Here is a 20,502-nt window from a genome sequence, read left to right as displayed (position 1 = left end):
ATACCTTCAGGAATCCAGTACTTTCCTTCAGGAAATGATTGTTTGTCTAGGCTTTCCCCACTGACATGGAAACACAGATAAGCTATCCCAGAGTGTAGACTAGATCAGGTCACTTATATCTACTGAATAAATGATGGCAAAATTAATGGAATGTATTTCCATCTTGCTGATTCCCCTCTCTCCGACACAAAACCTTTTGCTGGCTTTAACATGGTAAGTTGCCAGTAGGAAAGGCATCATGTGGCAAGAAATGGATGATGTCCTTTAGTCAACAGCCAGCAAGAAATTGAGGCTCTCAAATAGCTCATGAGGAATTCAACCTTGCCAACCACCTGCAAAGGAACCTAAGAGGAAACTAGGAGATAATGAACATGCATTGTTTTGAACTGGTACGCTTGTACAGTTTGCACATAGCAATAGATAATCCAGGGAGACACTTGTCATAAAGTTTCATGCTGGGACTGTTGTACAGAAGTGTGGGGTCACAGGACACCTACAGTGGGTACTCTGTGAAGGGTAGAAGCATGTTACAATGTTAAACTGTCTGTGCTAGTCCTTCCCCCACCCACACATTATAGCCCCTCATATATCTGCTAAATCAAGCCTAGGTTCCTGCCTCCCATCATTTGCACTCAGACTGCTTCTCTCATATTATCTCCTGCTTTTCTCCTTATTATACCCTATATATTTGCATTAAACTACATTGTAGTTGCCCCAAACACTTTGTATTTTTCCTTTTTGCTCATGCTGTTCTTTTCTTATAACATCTTACTGAGAATGCTATGTTCATATATCTCCTTGATGCTCTGTAAAACTCTGTGCAAATCCACCTGTCCCCTCAGTCACCCTCTCAGACTGACATACCAATGTCCTGTAATCAGATTTTCTTATCTAACACCCAGTCTAGCTCTGAGCTCAGTAGTGGGCCTCTTCTTCAGCTCTGAGAGTTCAGAGCTAGCTTCCAACTTGGCAAATCTTTCAGTTATCAGCTCATGATTGAATAATCATGGGGTAGACATGACAGAAGGATAATGACTTTTTAGTTTAATGGTAATTGATACCACATCACTGAAATAAAAAGCAGTCACACCAAGGGCTGGTATTCAAGAGGGTTGGTGGCACACAAAATTAAAAGCCACATAGTAGGGTGAAAAGGTAAATCCTCCAAGCAGAAAGTATACTTGTCACAAAAGAATATATTAGATTTTTGCCATTTGTCAATGGACAAGCAAGAAAATCCCAAGTATTATTAATTTTTGCTTATATGTTGAGTTTTGTTCGTGGCAAGAGTTTTCCAAAAGGGAAGAACAGAATGTTTATTACAATGTTTATCATAGTTAATCAGGTTTCTTCTCAGTAAATCAGTTCTATTAATCAATAGTCAAAGCAAACGGAAGAGGAAAGGGGAGGATATTCAAAAATCAGTAACTAATGTGTACGTCATTCAAGAAATTTGCTTTCTTCCCCATTTATTACCAACTGAAATTGACAGGCTAAGTAATCACTCAAGGAGTTAAACCAACCACTTTCCTCATAAAGGAATGTCCAGAAGACTATGCTCTTACAAGGCACGGAATTTAAGTGAGTGACTCTTAAAATACCTTTAAGTCAAAGACAGCTGAGCATGAATGACTTTCATTTTGAAGAAAACACATGATGATTCAGTTACTCAAAAATTGCCTCTGGATCTGAGGAGGACTCTGGAGAACTATTTCTACATTTTGCAGGTAAGAATGGCCAGAAACACATGTGAAACTTGCAGCTTTCTAGGTATAATTATAGGAGTCTGGATCCAGGATCAGGATGCAAGAAACAGAATGATGATAGTGAAACATGCCAGGAGATTGCAGCTAGTCTATTTTCCTTCAAATATGACTACATTCAACTCAATTACTGGAGAAAACTCAGTAATAGGGATATGTACCCCATCTCACTGAATAAAAATACTTGGCAGAGATCTGAACTTTATTTTTGACACTATCACCTTGGTTACACATCAGAATAATCTAGGGAGAATTTAAAAATACCAGTATCCATGGCCCTGTGGAAAAAAAAAAAAACAACTAATTCAAAACATCTAGAAGGTTGTAAAAACTCCTTTGGTGATTGTGGTAAGAGCAAATCACGGCTCAGCCTATGAAACAAACTCTGAGCCAGATGATTTTAGATGAAGTTGAAACCATCAATTTTTTTATCTTTATTCAACAATCAGACTAGCGAGATGCAATCATGTATCGACTTCATGGTATTCACTGCTGGGTTCTGCCTTTGTTCAGGCTGTGCCCTGGACTGCTCCATGTGTACAGCTTTAAGAGGAACAATTTACTCAAGCCCATACTTAAAAAGGAACTCTGAAACTGAGTTCAAATTAAGAACATCTCCATAAGCAATGGATATAAAAGGGCTGGGAGCCTTCTTATTCATCTGCCAATGAATGATCTCCAAACTGCTTCAAAGAAATTCCAACCATGTGATGATATTGTTATACAGGAGTGAGGAGACTTCATCCACAGGAAAACGGAAAGGAAACATTCTAGACCCAGCAGCTTCATTTTTACAAGCTCTTCTGCATGGTGGTTGGTCCATGGAAGGCACTCACATCTTTTCAGTGATTGATTTTCTATTAGCATGGCTAAAATCTAAATAATTCTTGAAGATGTCTCTCTGGAAGTTTTTCTCCAATTTTCTCCATACCCATCATCAGGAAGAATAATTTCATGAACAACTAAAACTAGTAGCAAAATGCTTTAATTTTCCATATGAGTCAACTTAGTTGTACTTGAATAGACTTAAAGTAGACTTAAGTAGACTTAAACCTTCTGATTTCAACACTGGCATTTTCTTATCTGAGGGCACAGTAATGCTCCCAAACATTTACATCCTAAACCCTAAGATTTGGGAATATATTACCTTACATAGCAGATGTAAATCAGTATCTTAAGTTAGGGATATTTTTGCAGACTATATGGGTGGTTCCAAGGTAACTTAGGTTTCATTAAAAGATGGAAGGAGGAGGTATGTCAGATTCAGAGAGAGAGAGGGAGAGGGAGAGAGAGAGAATGGAAAATATGGCATTTGGTGGCTTTGAAGATGGAGGAAGAGTTCATAAATTAAAGAATGTAGGTGAAATCTAAAGGCTTGAAAAAGGAATTTTTCCCTAGAGTCTTTGGAAAGCACACAGCCCTAGTGACATTTTTAGTCCAATGACACTCATTTCAGATTTCTAATTTCCAGAGTTGTGGGATAATAAATTTGTGTTGTGTTAAGCCACTTACAAATATGTGTTAAGCTATTAAGTTTGTGGTAATAGGTTGAAATAGCAATGAGAGGGCCCGGCGGCATGGCCTGGCAGCTAAGGTCCTCGCCTTGAACGCACCGGGATCCCAAATGGGCGCTGGTTCTAGTCCCGGCAGCTCCACTTCCCATCCAGCTCCCTGCTTGTGGCCTGGGAAAGCAGTTGAGGATGGTCCAAAGCTTTGGGACCCTGCACCCGCATGGGAGACCCGGAAGGGGTTCCTGGTTCCCGGCTTCAGATTGACGCAGCACCGGCCGTTGCGGTCACTTGGGGAGTAAATCATTGGACGGAAGATCTTCCTCTCTGTCTCTCCTCTTCTCTGTATATCTGACTTTGTAATAAAATAAATAAATATTTTTAAAAAAAAGAAATAGCAATGAGAAACTAACATATCACACAATATTGAAGACAAGAAGAATATAAAGAATTACAGTGACTAAGGCAGCACTTTTTGCACTTCCACTTTGTCAAGGACTACATTAGCATCCTCTACAAAGTAATGGGCTATGAGCATTACCTTCAAGCTCTTGTATGGCTTTTAAGAGTAAGATGTTAAAATAAGAGTTAACTGAGAAGCTAATTTTATAATTAGAAGACAACAGTTACTTTTCAGTGATGTACCTGTTGGCCTTAGAACACACACACACAAAAAAGGTACTATCATTGCAAGGCCTAGTATATGGTGAATGATGGATGAGCTGGCTGACCAAAGGCACTATGTGAGCTTCCTTTGGCTGAGAAGGCTACCATTTTCAAGAGGATGGCTTCCCACATAATGCCACTCAGTGAGGCAGTAAATCACAGTCACACAGGGATGACAGTGGTGAATAATAAACTACATTACTGCCCACCTCCAGGGAATGTTAGCAAGTCATGTTTCCTCTCAGGTCATGTTCTCCGTTAGCCCACTCATTCATGACATGGCTATGTGGTATTGGGAAGTCTGTTGCCAGTAGTGGGACAGCCAATGGGCTCACAGAAGCTCAAACCTATGTGGGCTTCATCAATGTTACCTTCAGGAACTGAGTTCATCAAGTGGAAATATATTCAATTCTCTTTTATGAGACACAACTCTAAGACCAGAAAGAGTTCAGAAACCTGTGGTTTTTCCCTCTCTTTGCATGAGAAACAACTTCAAAGAAACGCTGTTAAGTTACACAGGCAATGACTGCCCTAGAACATGTACGTGAGGAAGGGCAGTGATCATGGCTGCCACTGTAATGGGCACATCATAACAAGCTGACAAGTAGGCCACAGATACTTAGGGCTAGATGACAGACAGCAGCAGGGCAATCCCACGTGCATTGTGCCTGTGCAAAAGAGAATGGAAGGCACCCAGGAGACTCCAAGAGTACAATAAAAATAGCCACCATCTACTGATCACTTGACAATGGTCCAGGCACAGTGTGTTAAGTGTATTACAAACTTTTATCTTTCTAATTGCCTTGAAGCAGAGGTCTATTGTTAATCCTATCTCACAGATGAGAAAATACTGTTCCAGGCAAGTATATTGTTCAAGTTTACAGGCAGGAATGGCAGCCCTGGGATTCAGAAACAAGCCTTGGCAACACCAATGTTTGTGATTTTTGTGACTATTCTCTTAATTTAGTACTACCTTTAATATAGTAGCATGAAGCATATAATATCGAGAAAAGCAGCAGCAGTGAATGGCAGCAATGTAGCCACCAAATTGGAAGCTAAGGAAGGTATTTATTTATATCCATTCATTCAGTGGCTCAACATGTTTTGAGTATTTGTTCTATGCTAAGAACTATGCTCACACAAGTAGGAATTACTAAAACACAAAAGAACATCAAACAGAAGCTGGAAAGAGTCCACCGCAGCAAAATTCTAGAACATTCTCTAGCAGTCTGGCAGCCACCAGGAAGTAGCAGTAGCAGAGTGACTCAGCAGGTGACAATGAAAAGGTGCTTTCTCCAACAGAGGTGTCAGGAGGAAAAATATGACAACCTACACATGGTTAAGGAAAAGTGACCCAACATAACAAACAGGTGCTCCTTGCACCTAGGACTATCAGCACTAATCTACTTTCTTTTGAAATGCTACATTTCCATAGGGATAGAGGTGGGAGAGCAAGGGAAGGCCCAGAGACTGCTCACTGCTCTCTGCTCCCACCACCTCATCTCTCCAGTACTACTGAGAAACTCTTGATCTCAAGGCTCACCCTTACTGTGAAAATGTTTCACTGTGGGACGCAGACCACAAACCTCTAAATAGGGGATCTTGTCTTTTAAATTGAAGGAAATTGAGAATGCTACCTAAGCAGAAAGTGGTCTCTTGACATTCCACAGGCCTTTTCTCTCTGAAGCATTCACATTAAGTCTCCAACCTCTGTTGTCAGAAAGTAGACCATAAGACCCTAATTCCAGAGCAGTCCTACCATGTACCTGGAGCTCACAAAGAACCTGAACAGACTGTTAAGTTCCCCAAGTAGATCAGACACCATGTTTATACAAACTTCCACATGACTAGAAATTTTTCAAGTCCAAACATAAAAACACAATTTCCCCTGGGTCTTCAGGTCTCCATTTCTTAAGCCTCGCCAGTCACACAAAACTGGCTAAACAAATTTCTTAGGTGTCTATTGTTAATCTGTCTTTGTTGTAGGGATGTCAGCCATAAATCTTGCTATGGGCAAGGAAAATACTTTCTTTTATACACCAGTCCAACGAAACCCTCTTATCTTACAAATGCCAAAGTGAGAGACTAACAGGAGAGTCCAGTGTCAGTACAGTGTGGCCCAAAGTGTGTTCCTTTCAACTAGGGTGACCAAATGTCCTGATTTGTCAGGTGGTACCAGTTTACTTGTGCTATCCTTGCATGATTTATGATGCCCTTTTTAATTCTCAACAGTGTTCCAGCTTAGAGAATATGTTAAATGATCACCTAAACCATCTCCCTGCCAAAAACTGCCTATGAGGCTATTTGTAGCTGTGCTGTTTTTCTCAAAGTTTCTAAACTGCCCCAAACTATTTTGTAAACCTTAAAGAATTAACATATTATAAAAGATGTTTTGATCAAGGAAACTTCCAGCAAAACATCTGTTGTTCCATGTATGTACTGTTGCAACATATACAATTTAGGAAAATAGCATTAGGTAAATTGATTGTTAGAATATCTTCCCTCCTAGAGTCAATATATTAGTGAGCTGTGAATTTACAAAAGGGTCATATATTAGGCAATTTATTCTAGCTTATTTGAACGTTTAACTTTTTTTTTTTTGGTGAAACATTCAAAGACATCAGTTGTTTCACAAAAGGTTCCCACACTTTGCTTCAACAGATACAGGTGCCTCATTTATTTTGGAATTGTTCCAGGCATTTAAGAGTCAGCAGTGAACGAATCAAAATCTATACCCTCAAACAGCTTCCACACCAGAAAAGGAGACAGACACAAACCTGTAAATAAATAAACTCTATAGTCCGGAAGACAATGATCTAGTCCCTGCACCTGGCCAAATGAGAAAACATGAAAACAAAAACCACAACATCTAGCAATTCTGAAGGATATTCATGAAGCAACCTGTCTTAAGAGTTGATGAAAATTCCTGTCTGCCAAAAGTCAGCGTAGTTTCTTGTTTCCTGAATACAAGAACGATCCTTTAACAAACCTCTCCCTACTATGCTTCATACAGCATTAGCATGGGTGAACTGATGGCATTCATAATGTGCCTTTAAAATGCTTTCATTTCCTACCTAGACCAAGATGTTCTTGGAAACAGCATTCTTCTCAAAGGGGATCTTTATAGGTGTCTAACATCCAGGGAACATATTAGAAAAAATTGGAGAATTATTTTTATTCCATGCTACACATCCACACCCTAGGACTGGAATGAGAACAAGGAATTGCTTAAACACACATTCTCTCTTTAATTGTCTCTCACACACTCCTGCCCTTTGATTGGTCCTGTGCAGAATAGAGATTCCAATTTAAATGAATAAGCCAAGTTAAAACTTTCCCTCCCTGAACAAATCAAAAGGAAAGCCTTTTTATGTTGCAGGGACTATAGATGCCACGGGCTGAGCTTGTTCTAAAGCTTCTCTCCACTGGTCAAAAACTAAGCCATCTTGCTGTGTTTAGCACTGCTCAGCAGACCACCCACCCAGACGCGGATACACAAACCACATGTGTGAGGAATGCTGTTCAGCTAGGAAATCAGTATCAGTATTTCAACCTTATTACTTGCACAGACGGCCCTTTTAGTGCAACTCATTTGTTTTATCTTTTCAATAGCTTTGATTATTTTCTTTTAATGGCCTGGATTTATCCTTTTCTACTCTTTTGAAACTTCAGAGCTCTGCAGTGGGGGCTGCTTGTACTAGGAAGACATGATAATGAGCAGAAAATAAGCGAATAGCTTTCCCTTTGCTCACCATCTCCCTCTCCACTCCTTCCAGGGGCCCACACTATGTAGCATGCCGGGGGCCACAATAGCATCTGAGTTCCTCTAACGTGAAGACAGTAGCTTTCCCAGTGCTGGTGGTAGGTTATATTTGGTTATTTAAGAGCAATAGGGTCCTGTTACAATTACTGGAGTGCTTTCTAACTTGTGATATACATTTCTCTCACTAACTCTGGGGGCCCATAATGGTTACCTCCTTTAATTAAGTGGAAGAGCAAGAGTGCAAGCCGGGAGCCCAGGGTGCTTTAACAACCTCTGGAAAAGGCTAGAAATGCCTCTGAAGAAGGGGCCCACATAAATAAGAGGGTGTGGATACTACCACCTGGCAGAAAAAGCAGAGGCATAGCAATGTGCTTGACATGTTATATTTGGATGCTATCCTCTAGGCAAGGAAACCAATAAAACACCCTCAGCTGCTCTACTAACCAGGAAAAACAAAAACAAAAACAAAACAAGGTCATCAGTTTTGGACACTATGTCCCAGGGTTACCAACCAGTCTGGGCATTGGGCCTTGGTTCACGTGTCTCCTTTCTGGGTTTCCTTACATACCCAAGTGCAGACAAAACTCTGAAACACATAGAGGACATGCTTTAAGGGAAAATATGTGGTATGAGGCATTCCTTGAGGATAGCGCTTGGGGACCACAGCCTGAACTGTTTTCAGTGACCATGAGGCTGGTCTGTACACTCTCCCCAATGCTGCAGCCAATGCAAGGCTGCTATTTCAAATAAATGAATGTATATGCTGATAGAAGGCAGCAAATTCATGTAATTGAAGTGTGGCCATTAGGAAGGTTTGGCACACCCTAGCCAATCTGGGACTGATGATTCCAATCTAAGACCAGTTCCAAGTTGATAAGGAGGTCCATTATAATCCCCTAACTGGATTGTCAACTTGAAGGCAGATCAGATCAGTTTCTCAAATTTGATGAGTTTTTTTACTATTCAAGAGAACATCACATCCAATTCCTTGGTTATTAGCCAAACTGAATGCATTTTATTTTCTTTGTTGTGATTTTCCTAGTCCTTGCATAATCAAGGTAGAATTTCTAAAGCAAATGCAGGCTCTGTAAGATTGACTGTCTAACTATATACATTGTTTAGTTTATGAACCAATCTTCCAAAGGAACAGGGGGAAAAGAAAAAAAAAATAACATCATGCATAAATAACCCCATTTATTCCAAGAATGTGCCTCACTATTTTATATCTACCTACACAGCTCAAACAACATGCTGTCTTCAGGATATAGCAAATGGTAACACACACTGGGGATCCAAAGAATGAGACATGAACTCTGTCCTCAGCTGCTCTGGGGTGCATTGTTATCTCCCTACTGCTTCTTCAGGAACAGCATCACTTCTTAAGAAAAAGCTTAGGGAATAATTTTTCCTGTAAGCAAAATAAAGCCAAACTTTGTTCAATCAACTCTTAAATCAGCAATAATATACAATGTAAAGAAAACCACAACAGATTAGAAACAAATTTAAGTAAAACACCTATTTCTGTTCATCTGTACTTACATTTCAACATAGGTTGTAGAGCTGGGAAATACATCTTATGTGTGCTTTGTAATTCACATGAAACCATGTACACACACAGTTTTCTTTCAATGTAACTACACATATACACACCATTGAAAAGATACTGACAGATTTATAAAACGTGTCGGCCCTGCACTGTTAATCTCAACAATACATTTTTACTGAATTTACTTTTTCACTGCATGGTAGCTCTGGCCACTATTAAGGATCTGTCAACATTCCCATGACTATTTTCATGAATACTGGAGTACAAGTGCCAAAATACATATTTACAGTTTACAGACAGTGGTGGCTTTGTCTTCCTTTTGAATTCACCTCTTCTTTGATGCATCTTCTTAAGGAATAATCAGGGATGGCAGAGCCTACATAATAAGAAGCATCATATAAAACAAAAGAGATCAAGAGAGAGAGACATTGGGCCCGATGCTAAACTCAACCACGGGAATTGACTTCTTAACATTCACTGCAGCTGTAGTAGTCTCTACATCATAGTCATAGCTTTAGAACAACAGTCCACGGCAAGAGCACTGATATAATATTTATACGTGTATATATATATAAATAGAAGAGCAAACACAGCATTATTACACAAAACGCGAAAGAATGGAAGTCATCAGCACATGGCAAATTACTCCAGAGCTGATCACTTCCACAGTGAGAAAAATGAGCACAAGCCACCAAACACAGACACTGACCATTCCCAACACCAAATATCCAACTGCATTAGGCAGGTAAGGTGAAAACATTCTACAAGTAGTATCCCCACAACAGTTATTTTAACAACATTTGTTGGGCTTGGGATGGTAATGGGTAATTTTTTTGAAGGTCAGGTAGATATATAAAAGGCATCCAACAAAAAATGTTTCTAGTGGAAGAAACCTTTCACTACTAGAACTTTATTGACCCTTCTTACAGAAAGGCAATTATTCAGATTCAATAGATTTGCTTAGCAATTAAAAAATGTTTAGGAAACTCTCTGAACAAGATTTTTCTGAAGATTTTGTCTCCCAATATGTGTGGTTTTTATGTTCTTCCCTACCTGGACACAATACGCAAGCATATCTAGACATATCTATTTATTAATCTAACGGTAAGAGAGGCAGGTTGTATTAAAGACAAAAATAATTGCAAACCTGTTTTTGTTTGTTTGCTACCATGTCTGTTATAACCTAAGACAGAAAGATCTCTGCTCAAATATCGCTTGCTTCAAACCAGAGGCAAAAGCTAATAAGGAGGAACAGAAGTTCTATGTGAATATTGTTCTTCCTGTATATATTAATGGCAAAGAAAGTTTATCATACTCTGGTTGTCCAAACTTCACAATTTTATTTGAACTATTTATAGATATGTATGTGTGTACACACACATTCACAGCTAAGAAATTAAACCTGCCATTTCCTTCTTGTGCTTAAAAATAAATCAAAGCCCATTGTTAGGTTATGTGTGTCAAAGGTGTTCTTAATGAGTTTCAAATTTGAGTGTATAAAATACAGCAGAATCAAGTGGGTTACTTGAAGGGAGTTATTACAACTCTAAGATCAATTAAAAAGATTTGCATTTTCTGTATTTAAAAAAATAAGATGATGACAGTAAGAGTATCACTTTAGAAAAAACGACATGACACTTTCCTGATCAAAATTCTGTGAAAAGCTGTTGTCTTAAGGGTATTAAATTAAAAATTCCTCTGGATTTTATCATCAATTTGAAAACTCATATTTTATATGTTGAAGACATTTGCTTTTCTACTTAGTTTTCAGATCTAAAGTTTATCACTAAATAGCTGCCATTATCATTTTCTTCCCTCTCCTCCTATTTTTGGAAATTTTTTGTCTGACCTAGTTCCTTTCTAGTAACTAAAGGAAAAAAAAAAAGCAGCTCTTACAAAAAACAGTTACAGAAATAAAAATGGCCCAAACTACATGTATAAGTTCTTAGTTTAAAAAGCACAGAACTGCTTCTTGGCCTTTTGGCTAAGATCAAATGTAGTTTAAAACACACAGGTATATTAATTAAACCACATAAATTCTGGTTTAATTAAAATACATCAATACACAGTAAGAAATTTTGCAAACATTTCCACATAGGTATTGCCCTTTCCTTTTGCTCAAGTTAAAAATAAAACACAGCTAAGCCACATGATTCATCATTCATCTGAATGGTTAACTAATGTCTAAAATGACTCAGAAAGTACCTCCGCAATTATACATCAAGAAGTGGATGACACAACAAATGCCTCAAGTACGGTTCATGCCAATCATTAAAAAGCCCAACATTCTTAAAAAAGTACACTTGTCCTCTGGGAAGACACTTCATAAAAGTAATTTACAAGGATCATGGTGGTTTCATAATTGTTTTAAAGGAAAAAAATAGTTTCTTTGGATAGACAGAAACAGTGTAAAAAAAAATCCCCCTTTTAAAATGCAGAAATAATCCATCATCAATCTGCATTTACATTACTACTCCAACGAATGGGTATGGAAAGCCCATTTTCTGTACACACATTAGTTAGTATCTGGATGAAAAGCCAGCATCCGGCACCACAGGAACAAGCAAGGGCGATATTCATTGATGAGCACACAGACTTTCTTAAGGCTGACCCAGTGATGAACCTTTGGATCCGGAAGCATTTCTTCATTTCTTGTCTTTTCAGTTGAGTTTTCTAGTGAAACTTGGAAGCTATTCTCCCTTTCCATGTTTCCATTTACAGAGAAGACAGAATAATGACACCAAAAGTATTACGTGTTTTTCTTTTTCTTTTAAAAATAATGCTTTCTTTTGCATGCCACAGGACAGATTTCTAGTTTCAAAACATGTACAACAAGAAGAAAAAAGAAAATATTCCCACTCCCCAATCATCTTTACTTTCACCAATACAAGAAACCTTTTTGTCACATTAGTAACTAAACAGATACCAAACCATGACTCTACAAGTTAATACATAAACTTTTATGGCAGAATAACCAAGAATTTCTCCCCAAAGGTTTTAATTTTTCAAATATAAAACAGTCTAGGAGAATCATTTATGAACAAACCAAAATCTCTTATTCCAAGTTTTGCTGTAAAGATGAGTAACACATTTGCAGCTAAAGAAAGCTGAATCTCTTACTAATAAATATATCCAAATCAAGATTTTCTACAACATTTGTTTAGAAAACAGATTTCTTTTCTTTTTAAAAATGATGATCCTGTAGAATGCCTTTACATCCATATTTACCTAATCTTACGACAGGAAACAGACACAAGCATGTTGATGGCAGCTCAACAATGCTAGATTCAGGACATTTACAGGTACACTTTTGTTTTAAAGTCCTATGGGCTTATTGACTAAGGCTAGAGAGGAATTCGTATGATCCTATTTGGTGCATTTTCTACCATGGTCCGGGATCATGACACGGATACAGCCATGGGCAAGGTTCCAACTTTCAGGAACAAGACCACAAAGAAGAAAATCAAGGTGGTTATTTGGGCCCTCCCTGGCGCCTACCCTCTCAACCCCCAGTTGATAATTTGTGTCCTGGAACTGGAAAAACAAAAAGTGGAAAACAGAGACTGCAACATGTTAAGGACTTAGAAGAATTTGTTGGAGAGTGGCATGGTACACGAGTAAGGTCACTGGGTTTGGGATGGCAAGGGTGCTGCATTGAAAGAGCATCCATGAGACCAAGTACTTATGTCTGGTATCATTCTCCCAAAGACTTTAGGATATCTGTATGCGATAATAAATAGATCAGTTATGTAATAAGGCAGTGTGTTGAATATGCATTCGTCCTTTGGAACGAACTACCAGAAAGAGAGATATAAGATACCATACACATTCTTTAAGTTTTCTTGTGTTGTGTTGGATCTGTTTGTTTTCAAGGCTATCCAGGCTAACTCTTCCCGGGGATTTCCTTGGAGAGAAGAGTGGTCTGCTGAGGCTGGTTTGCTTAACCTCTCCTTTGTCAAGAGATGATGACTGGCTTTAAAGAAAAATAAAGCTGAAGGTTGTTTGATTTTTATTTTTTCCCTTTTGGTTGCATCATTCTGACTGTTTTCATATAAACAACAACAACAAAAATCACACCCACCCCCCCCAAAAAAAAAACAAAATCCAAGAGTTTTTGATGCATCCAGTTGTATCCTCAGGATGTTCCAGATGTTTCCAGGTAACTCTGTAGTTTACGGACTGTGGTTTTATCCAGCGAGCAAAGATCAAAATCAAATGTTGTGTTTGTGATATGAAAGTGTCCAGTTTCTTCTATGAGGTTCACGATCTAGAGAAATAAAGAAGAGACACTGTGGGCAGGGAGCAGCAGGCATCCAAAAGCAAAGAGCTGGAGGAGTCTAGCACAGAACCAAGAAACAAATACGCTTACTTACAATAAGACGGTCCTGTGCTAAAAGGAGCACCAAAGTATCTCACAACCAAGCTGGCAAACAAAGACAAAACTATTACCTGTTTTCATTTTTCATGCCTTTTAAACTGATTCCTGCAATCAACTCATCATCAGAATATTTTATCGCAGGAAGACAAAATTTCAAGACACTTAACAATTATTCACTGACTCAATAGACAGTGTGACTAAATTAAGAATGGAATTATTTTTTTTTTAAAGTATACTTTGGGGCCTGGTGGAGTAGCCTAGTGCCTAGAGTCCTTGCCTTGCCTGCACTGGGATCCCATATGGGCACTGTTTCATATCCTGGCTGCTCCTCTTCCCTTCCAGCTCCCTGCTTGTTGCCTATGGAAGCAATTGAGGATGGCCAAAAGCCTTGAGACCCTGCATCTGCGTGAGAGATCCGAAAGAGGCTCAGCTGTGGCCGTTGCAGCCGTCTGGGGAGTGAACCAGCGAATGGAAGACTTTTCTGTCTGTCTCTCCTTTTCTCTGTAAGTCGGACTTTCCAATAAAAATAAATAAATCCTTAAAAAAAAACCAGCATACGTTGGCCTGGCACAGTGATATAATACATTAGTCCTCAGCTAGTGGCACTAGCATTCTATATGGGCACTGGTTTGTGTCCCAGATGCTCCATCTGTAGTACAACTCTTTGTGAATAGCCTGGAAAAGCAGGAGATGATGACCCAAGCTCTTGAACTTCTGCAATCATTTGGAAAACCCAAAAGAAGATCCTGGCTTCAGACCAGTCCAGTTCTGGCCGTTACGGCCATTTGGGGGAGTGGAACCAATAGACAATGGAAGCTCATTCATATTCTCTCTCTCTCTCTCTCTCTCTCTCTCTCTCTCTCTCTCTCTCCTTCTTTCTTTCTATAAATCTGCTCTTCAAACTGAAAGCTTTTTTTAGAAAAGTATATACAAAATCTATGTGTATGTACACACACAATCATTTTTCTTGCTGATTATTTAATGTTCGAAAATTTAGAAAATACAGGAATTCACCAAGAAAACAGAAACCATTCACAATCCTACCTCCTGAAGATCATAGGCAGCGACTACAAAAGGCTCAAGAGATCCTTCTGGGACATTAGACCCATTTTGTTATTTGATTTGGAGGCTGTTTATTAGAGGCATTCACTTAGTGAAAATTCATTTAGTTGTATGCATTGTTACAATTCCACAAACATGAATAAAACATATATCTATCAGTGTTTTGTTCAGTTGATTCCCTTGAGTACCTGGGCATGGGGTGTTGGAGAGAGAGGATAAATATTATCCAGGAAAAAAAAAGTTGTCTTTGGTTTTCCATTTGGGATATTTACACCTCATTTCTTATTTTATTGGCTCCAGATTTCAGAAAAATGTTAAATGATGATAGTGACAGTATATTATTTCCTTGTCTTGGCTTCCATGAAGACACTTCGGAAGTTTCATTGTTAAAAATTGTATTGGTTAATGGTTTGAAAGTCTTTCATCATGTGAAGTGCCTTCCCTTTCCTACTTTAGTAAATGAATGCAGTGCCTGGAAAGTACAGGTTTTAAATGGGCATATAATGGGTTTTAAAAAGGAATGGGGACTAGTTTTAGCAAGTTTTGTAACAGAGAAGAGCCAGGGAAACTGAAAAATACTTGCACAGAAAGGATGCCTGGCAAACTTCCACTTATGTTTAACTGCCTTGGTTAGTATCTTTCTATCATTTGTTTTTTATTCTCTCTAGTTGAGTAATGTTAAAAAAGATAATTTAATTATTTAGCCTATTATTTACTCAATGAAATTTTAAGTTAGCAAATGCCAGGTTCAAAATAGCAAAACTGAAGCTTTTAACATTCTTTTACAATCAGCTTCCTTTAAAATCACCACAAACTACTCCCTCTGGGTCAGTGGCTCTTAACAGAAAAGATGCACACATTCTGGATTACAATTTTTACTCCCGCAGGTGAGCAAAGACATATTAAACCTCAGTTCAGTTGAATGTGCAAGTCCAGACTGAGTAATGTTTCTTTCATGCAGTCTCTGGGACTAGTTTTTAAAGCTGTATCTACAGTTTTAATAACAAAACAAGTTACTCCTACAGCAGGACCATGGCCTCCAGATACTGCAAAGAGTCTCCTCAAAGTCCATTTATCCATTTTTCTTTACCGACAAAACCAAATATTTTAAGAGTGGCAATGTATTCAACCAAAACGCTCACCTCCCTACACACAATTTCAGTGCTTGGTAAACCCTGCTGCTTACAATTTATTTGTGAGAAGTAATTGGGTTTTCAGGAAAGTTCCTGAAAAGGACATGGACAATGGACATGACTCTTTGCTTTCAGGCTTTCTTCCTGTTTTCAATAAAGATGCAATGCCCGGAAGTGCAGTAACTATCTTTCCATCAAGAGGATATATGCAACATGTGATGGCAGAGCAAGATGACTGTATGTGTTCTCAACTGTCACCTGTCACATTACAGGCTACTACATCAAACATGTGTTACTTACCTTCAGGGCCTGCTGTTTTACATCTATGGCAGTGGTTGCTGAACCCAAGGTTCTCATATCCATCAAGAAATTACTGGGTATGTGCCCAATTATGATTAATATACATCATTCAAGTAGGAATTTATCAAAGAAGATTTTATTATTAGCACTAAAATATCTAAAACCTTAAATTTGTTTTATTTGTTAACAGAACTTTGGACAAATGACATACACACACACGTATATAAATACAAACACACAGCTGTATTTACATATATAAACTTACTAAGGCAATGATATACTATTTATTTAATATCAATCAAATTAAATGTAGTTTACACAGAAAATTATTTCATTTGTGATATTATGGACCTGATGAAATTTAGTGAATTTCAGAGTAAAAATAAATAGATTATTCAGAGCTATTTTATTCCAAGTTTATGCAGTGAAGACAAATAAGTAAAACAGAATTAATTCCTCTTCCCCCACTAGGTAAGAGACAAAGCTTTCCCAACACTTTTGAATTCAGCATATCAAGTTCTGACTCTGCATGCACTGGATGGCACATCATAACCTCTGAGCTTCAGTTCCTCATCTGTAACTGAGGCTAATGCTATCTGTCTCAATTTTCAACCTCAGGCTGTAAATACGACCAAGTAAGATATAGTAAGCAAATTGTCCTTGTAAAGTGCTACATAATCATGAGACCTATATAAATATAATCTGGGAAGGAATTAAACCTGTACTGAAATTAGCAGACCTTGTACTTATTGCCGCCTTTTCCAGTGACTGCTAGCCATTTCATTAATACAAAAACAAACAGCAGGGAAAAGTCCAACAACTAAAACTAAAACACCTGATTTTTTTTCCTGAAAGAATTCTAATGAAATTCTACATGGGAAAAGAAAAATGAAAGTAGAAGCGCACAAGAATGCAAGCAGCTGAAGGCAACAGCTGAAAGTGTAACGGGGGTGGGAGGTAATAGCAGTAGACATTTTCCCTTTAATGTGTCAAGTAATGTACTCTTTTAAGAAAATAGTGTTTTATGATTCACTATAGCTGTTCAGTAATTACTTAACAGTAAATACAAAACTGGGCAATAAAAATTCCTTCTAGAAAAAAAGTCACTTAATTTTAAAACAAATAAGCACCTTTGCCTATTAGGAAACTCAACCAAGCCATTTCATATGCACTGTAACATCCCATCCAATGCTTCCATCACCAGTCCTCTGCTTCCTGCAACAAGCAGGACTCACCCTGGCTGCAGCCAAACGCACACAAAAATCAAAAGGGGGGATGAGAGCTTTGATTAAGTGAGCCCATGCTTCCATGGCAGTGTGGAAGAATCCACCAAGGTAAATGAAGACACAGTCTAAAAACAGTGGTAATGGCAGCAGTGGGGGATTGGGACTATTTGCTGAAGGGAATGGCATTAATGCTTGAATTATCAGAGCATGTCCCCACGTTATCAGTTTAGTAAAGGCTCCATAAAGAAACATAAGTGCATACTCCTCTCCAGGAATCCTGAGAGTGAGGACATCAGAAACACAACATTAACATGCTTTATGCCAATGACACAGGACTCAAAAAATCCTGAAAACACCCCCACTAAGTCCCTGGGAGACTACTCTTACTAGAGACACATCTTCTCTGCTTATATAAGTGTTTCACTCTATCATGATGCAATAATTAATGCCCATCCAAAATAATAACAGGAGATAGTGTGTGCAGACAAAGAAAGCAGGCAAGGGTGCCAGGTATGCACAGCAGTGCAGGAGGAAGAATGTGGAAACTGTTCAGCTCACTCTTTAACTGCTGCCTGTTGTGCAAATATTTGTGATGGATGATTTCCTGCCATGCCAGTCAGCCTTTGAGGCAGTACCACGCCGTCTGTTGGTTGTTCTAAACAGGGAGAGGTCCATCATTAAATCTGTGGCTCCCTTCCTCTCTCTCTGGTTTGTAATTATAAAAATGTGGATGTGCTATTTTTACTCTGATTATTTTTTTAAACAAGGATTCTTTCCATCCAGGCAGCCTCTTCAGTGAGTGCAAAGTAGAGAACAACCTATTCTTAAACTACTTCTGCTGGAGTGGATTTGGTCTGACACAACTTGTGTCTTTCTGTAGAATGGCCTTGACTATGAACCAGGAAATATTGTCTACTCATAAATACATGTGCTGGACCCTGGGTAAAGAGAAATGCCATCAGGCTCCAATCTAAAAGGAGTGCTAAGATACGACAATTAGTTTTCTAGAGTGCAGCAAATCATCTTCCGCAGAACATATCTCAAGGAGAGTTCTCTACATTTTTAAAAGAACATTCCAATACACACTGGCCCCTCATTCCTTGAAGATCATTCTAAACAATAGCTGGTATCCAAACTGATACGCTGTCCTCTCAGGAAATCCAAATATTCCTTGGAATTTTTTCCCTCCAGATTAGGATGAAAATCCAGATTTTATAGAGTTCAATCTCTAGGGAGATTCGAAATGCTTAAATTCACCTTGCAAACAAATGTGGAACAAGTGGTTTAAGACAGAATCAGATTATTAATCAGCCCTAGACACTTAGTTCTCCTGGGCTGAGGGTCTCCACACGAACATATGGAACATTTTTACTCTATGGAGAGGTAGCTCAGGAACACAGGCTCTCTTCCTGTTCATTAAAGTGGACACTGTGCCAGGATTGCATGTCCCCAGAGTAAAATTATTAACCACTTTGTCTGCAAGCCAAAGGAAATTGTCATATCAGAGTTTTATGTAGGATGCATTTAAAAGATATTCTTAGGATGTGACCCTGGGCCACCCAAAATTCTGCTTCAGGTGTTCAAGTGCAAATGCCACTAAACACACACCACACACACACACACACACACACACACACACACACACACACACAGAGTTTGTGGAAGGCATTCCACGAGACGAGCAGCCCTCAAGGTGGAAAATAACGTTGGTCTTCAATAGTGTTATGTTTTACAATAGGAATTAATTAAGCAGTAATCCGTGACAGGACATGCATCATGGTATCATAATCACAGGCCTCAGCTGCATTACAAGGCAGAAGGCCAAAGACTGAGAGCTTCCAACCAGCCTGGGAATGCAATTAGGGTAAAATGCTGTGTGCCCTGGAGTGCCTTTATGCCAGGTTAAAAATTCATAGATATTACTGTCTCCCTCTAGGATACTAAAATAATCCACTTGAATAGAATTCTCAAGTAAGTGACTTTCCCTCCCCAGTCTTTCAAAGGTCAAACTAGAGGACAACATTAAATTTGGAATGCCAATGACACCCCAAGGTAAGACCCTGTCTAGCCACTAGTATTCCTGACTCATTTTAAGCTTTCCTAGTAAAGGTGTCCCGACCCTGCCTAAAGACCTATGTCATCTTCCTCAGAGACTCACTTTTTGGGTATTAATATCTTTAATATATAATTGTTTCACAGTGGTTCAGATTTGGTGTTTTGGGAAAGGATGGGAAGATTAGCTTTACCAACAACACTCAGTAAAGTAGCCCCAAATAATTGGTAATGGCAGGCAGTAAATTTTTCAGTGCTATTAAAGACATCTACATAGTAAAGTGGGAAGAAAAATAAGGAAAAGGTGTAAAAATAATTCAAAAAGTCTTAGGAAACAGCATTAAAAGATATTTATTTGGGGACAAAAACTTGAAATCTATACATATGAGGGAAATTCATATTATGAAAAATATTACAGAGAGTATGCAGAGACATAAAACACTTTCCAAATGCCAACTGAACTTTAATTCCATTTTCCATGAACTTCTTGAAGTTTCCTCTTACCACACTACAACTTGAGTATGCTTCTCAATCCTGCTCTCCATAACTCAGTTAAAAGGAAATGCAAAAAAAAAAAAAAAAAGGCTACTTATCCACAATTAAGAATACAAAGTAGTCTGCAGTTCTTTGTTAAACTCTAAACTGAAATGGTTAAAAAGCTTATCAGACCAATCAGGAAACTTGGCAGGTTTGAAATAGGGTATTTTTAGATTTAAGCAAAAATGTACACAGAAAATAAATGTGACCACCAGTGATTAAATGTTTAAAAACACACACACATCTGGGGTAGATTAGGTACTAAATTCAAGTCATTTGAAAGTAGTAAAAAAAAAATTCACTGAAACAGCCCACAGATAGATTTTAAAATGTATATCCTTCAACTTGGGTGTTAAAAAATCTTTTATCAATTGACACTGTTGATGTAATAGAGGCATGTACTTGAACGGTCTGAAAACTAAAAATCATACTTATCTTTCAAAAACATCAAATTGTACTATCAGGTTTCCCTACTTCACAAATATTACACAGTTGAGTTTGTAGTAGAATGTACAATGCATAAGATAAGGGAAATGAAGAAAATATTTATCTACCTTAGAACAGCACT

At 38.3% G+C, this 20,502-nt stretch overlaps 1 protein-coding gene across 4 annotated transcripts in view; it reads right to left on the bottom strand.

Annotated features, from left to right (window-relative positions):
* Positions 1–9,188: 9,188 nt before the first annotated feature.
* Positions 9,189–20,502, bottom strand: part of MLLT3 (MLLT3 super elongation complex subunit) — a 276,518-nt gene continuing 265,204 nt past the window's right edge. For all 4 annotated transcript variants that reach the window (XM_004581078.4, XM_004581077.4, XM_058672179.1 and 1 more), the window contains one exon: positions 9,189–13,513. In XM_004581078.4, the coding sequence (XP_004581135.2) occupies positions 13,382–13,513 (132 nt within the window). In that variant the 3' untranslated portion in view covers positions 9,189–13,381. The remainder of the gene's footprint in view (positions 13,514–20,502) is intronic.

Source organism: Ochotona princeps, chromosome 14 (genome assembly GCF_030435755.1).
Source record: "Ochotona princeps isolate mOchPri1 chromosome 14, mOchPri1.hap1, whole genome shotgun sequence".
NCBI lineage: Eukaryota > Metazoa > Chordata > Mammalia > Lagomorpha > Ochotonidae > Ochotona > Ochotona princeps.
The sequence above is the reverse complement of the archived record's forward strand: the minus strand, read 5'-3'. Positions and strand labels throughout refer to the sequence as shown.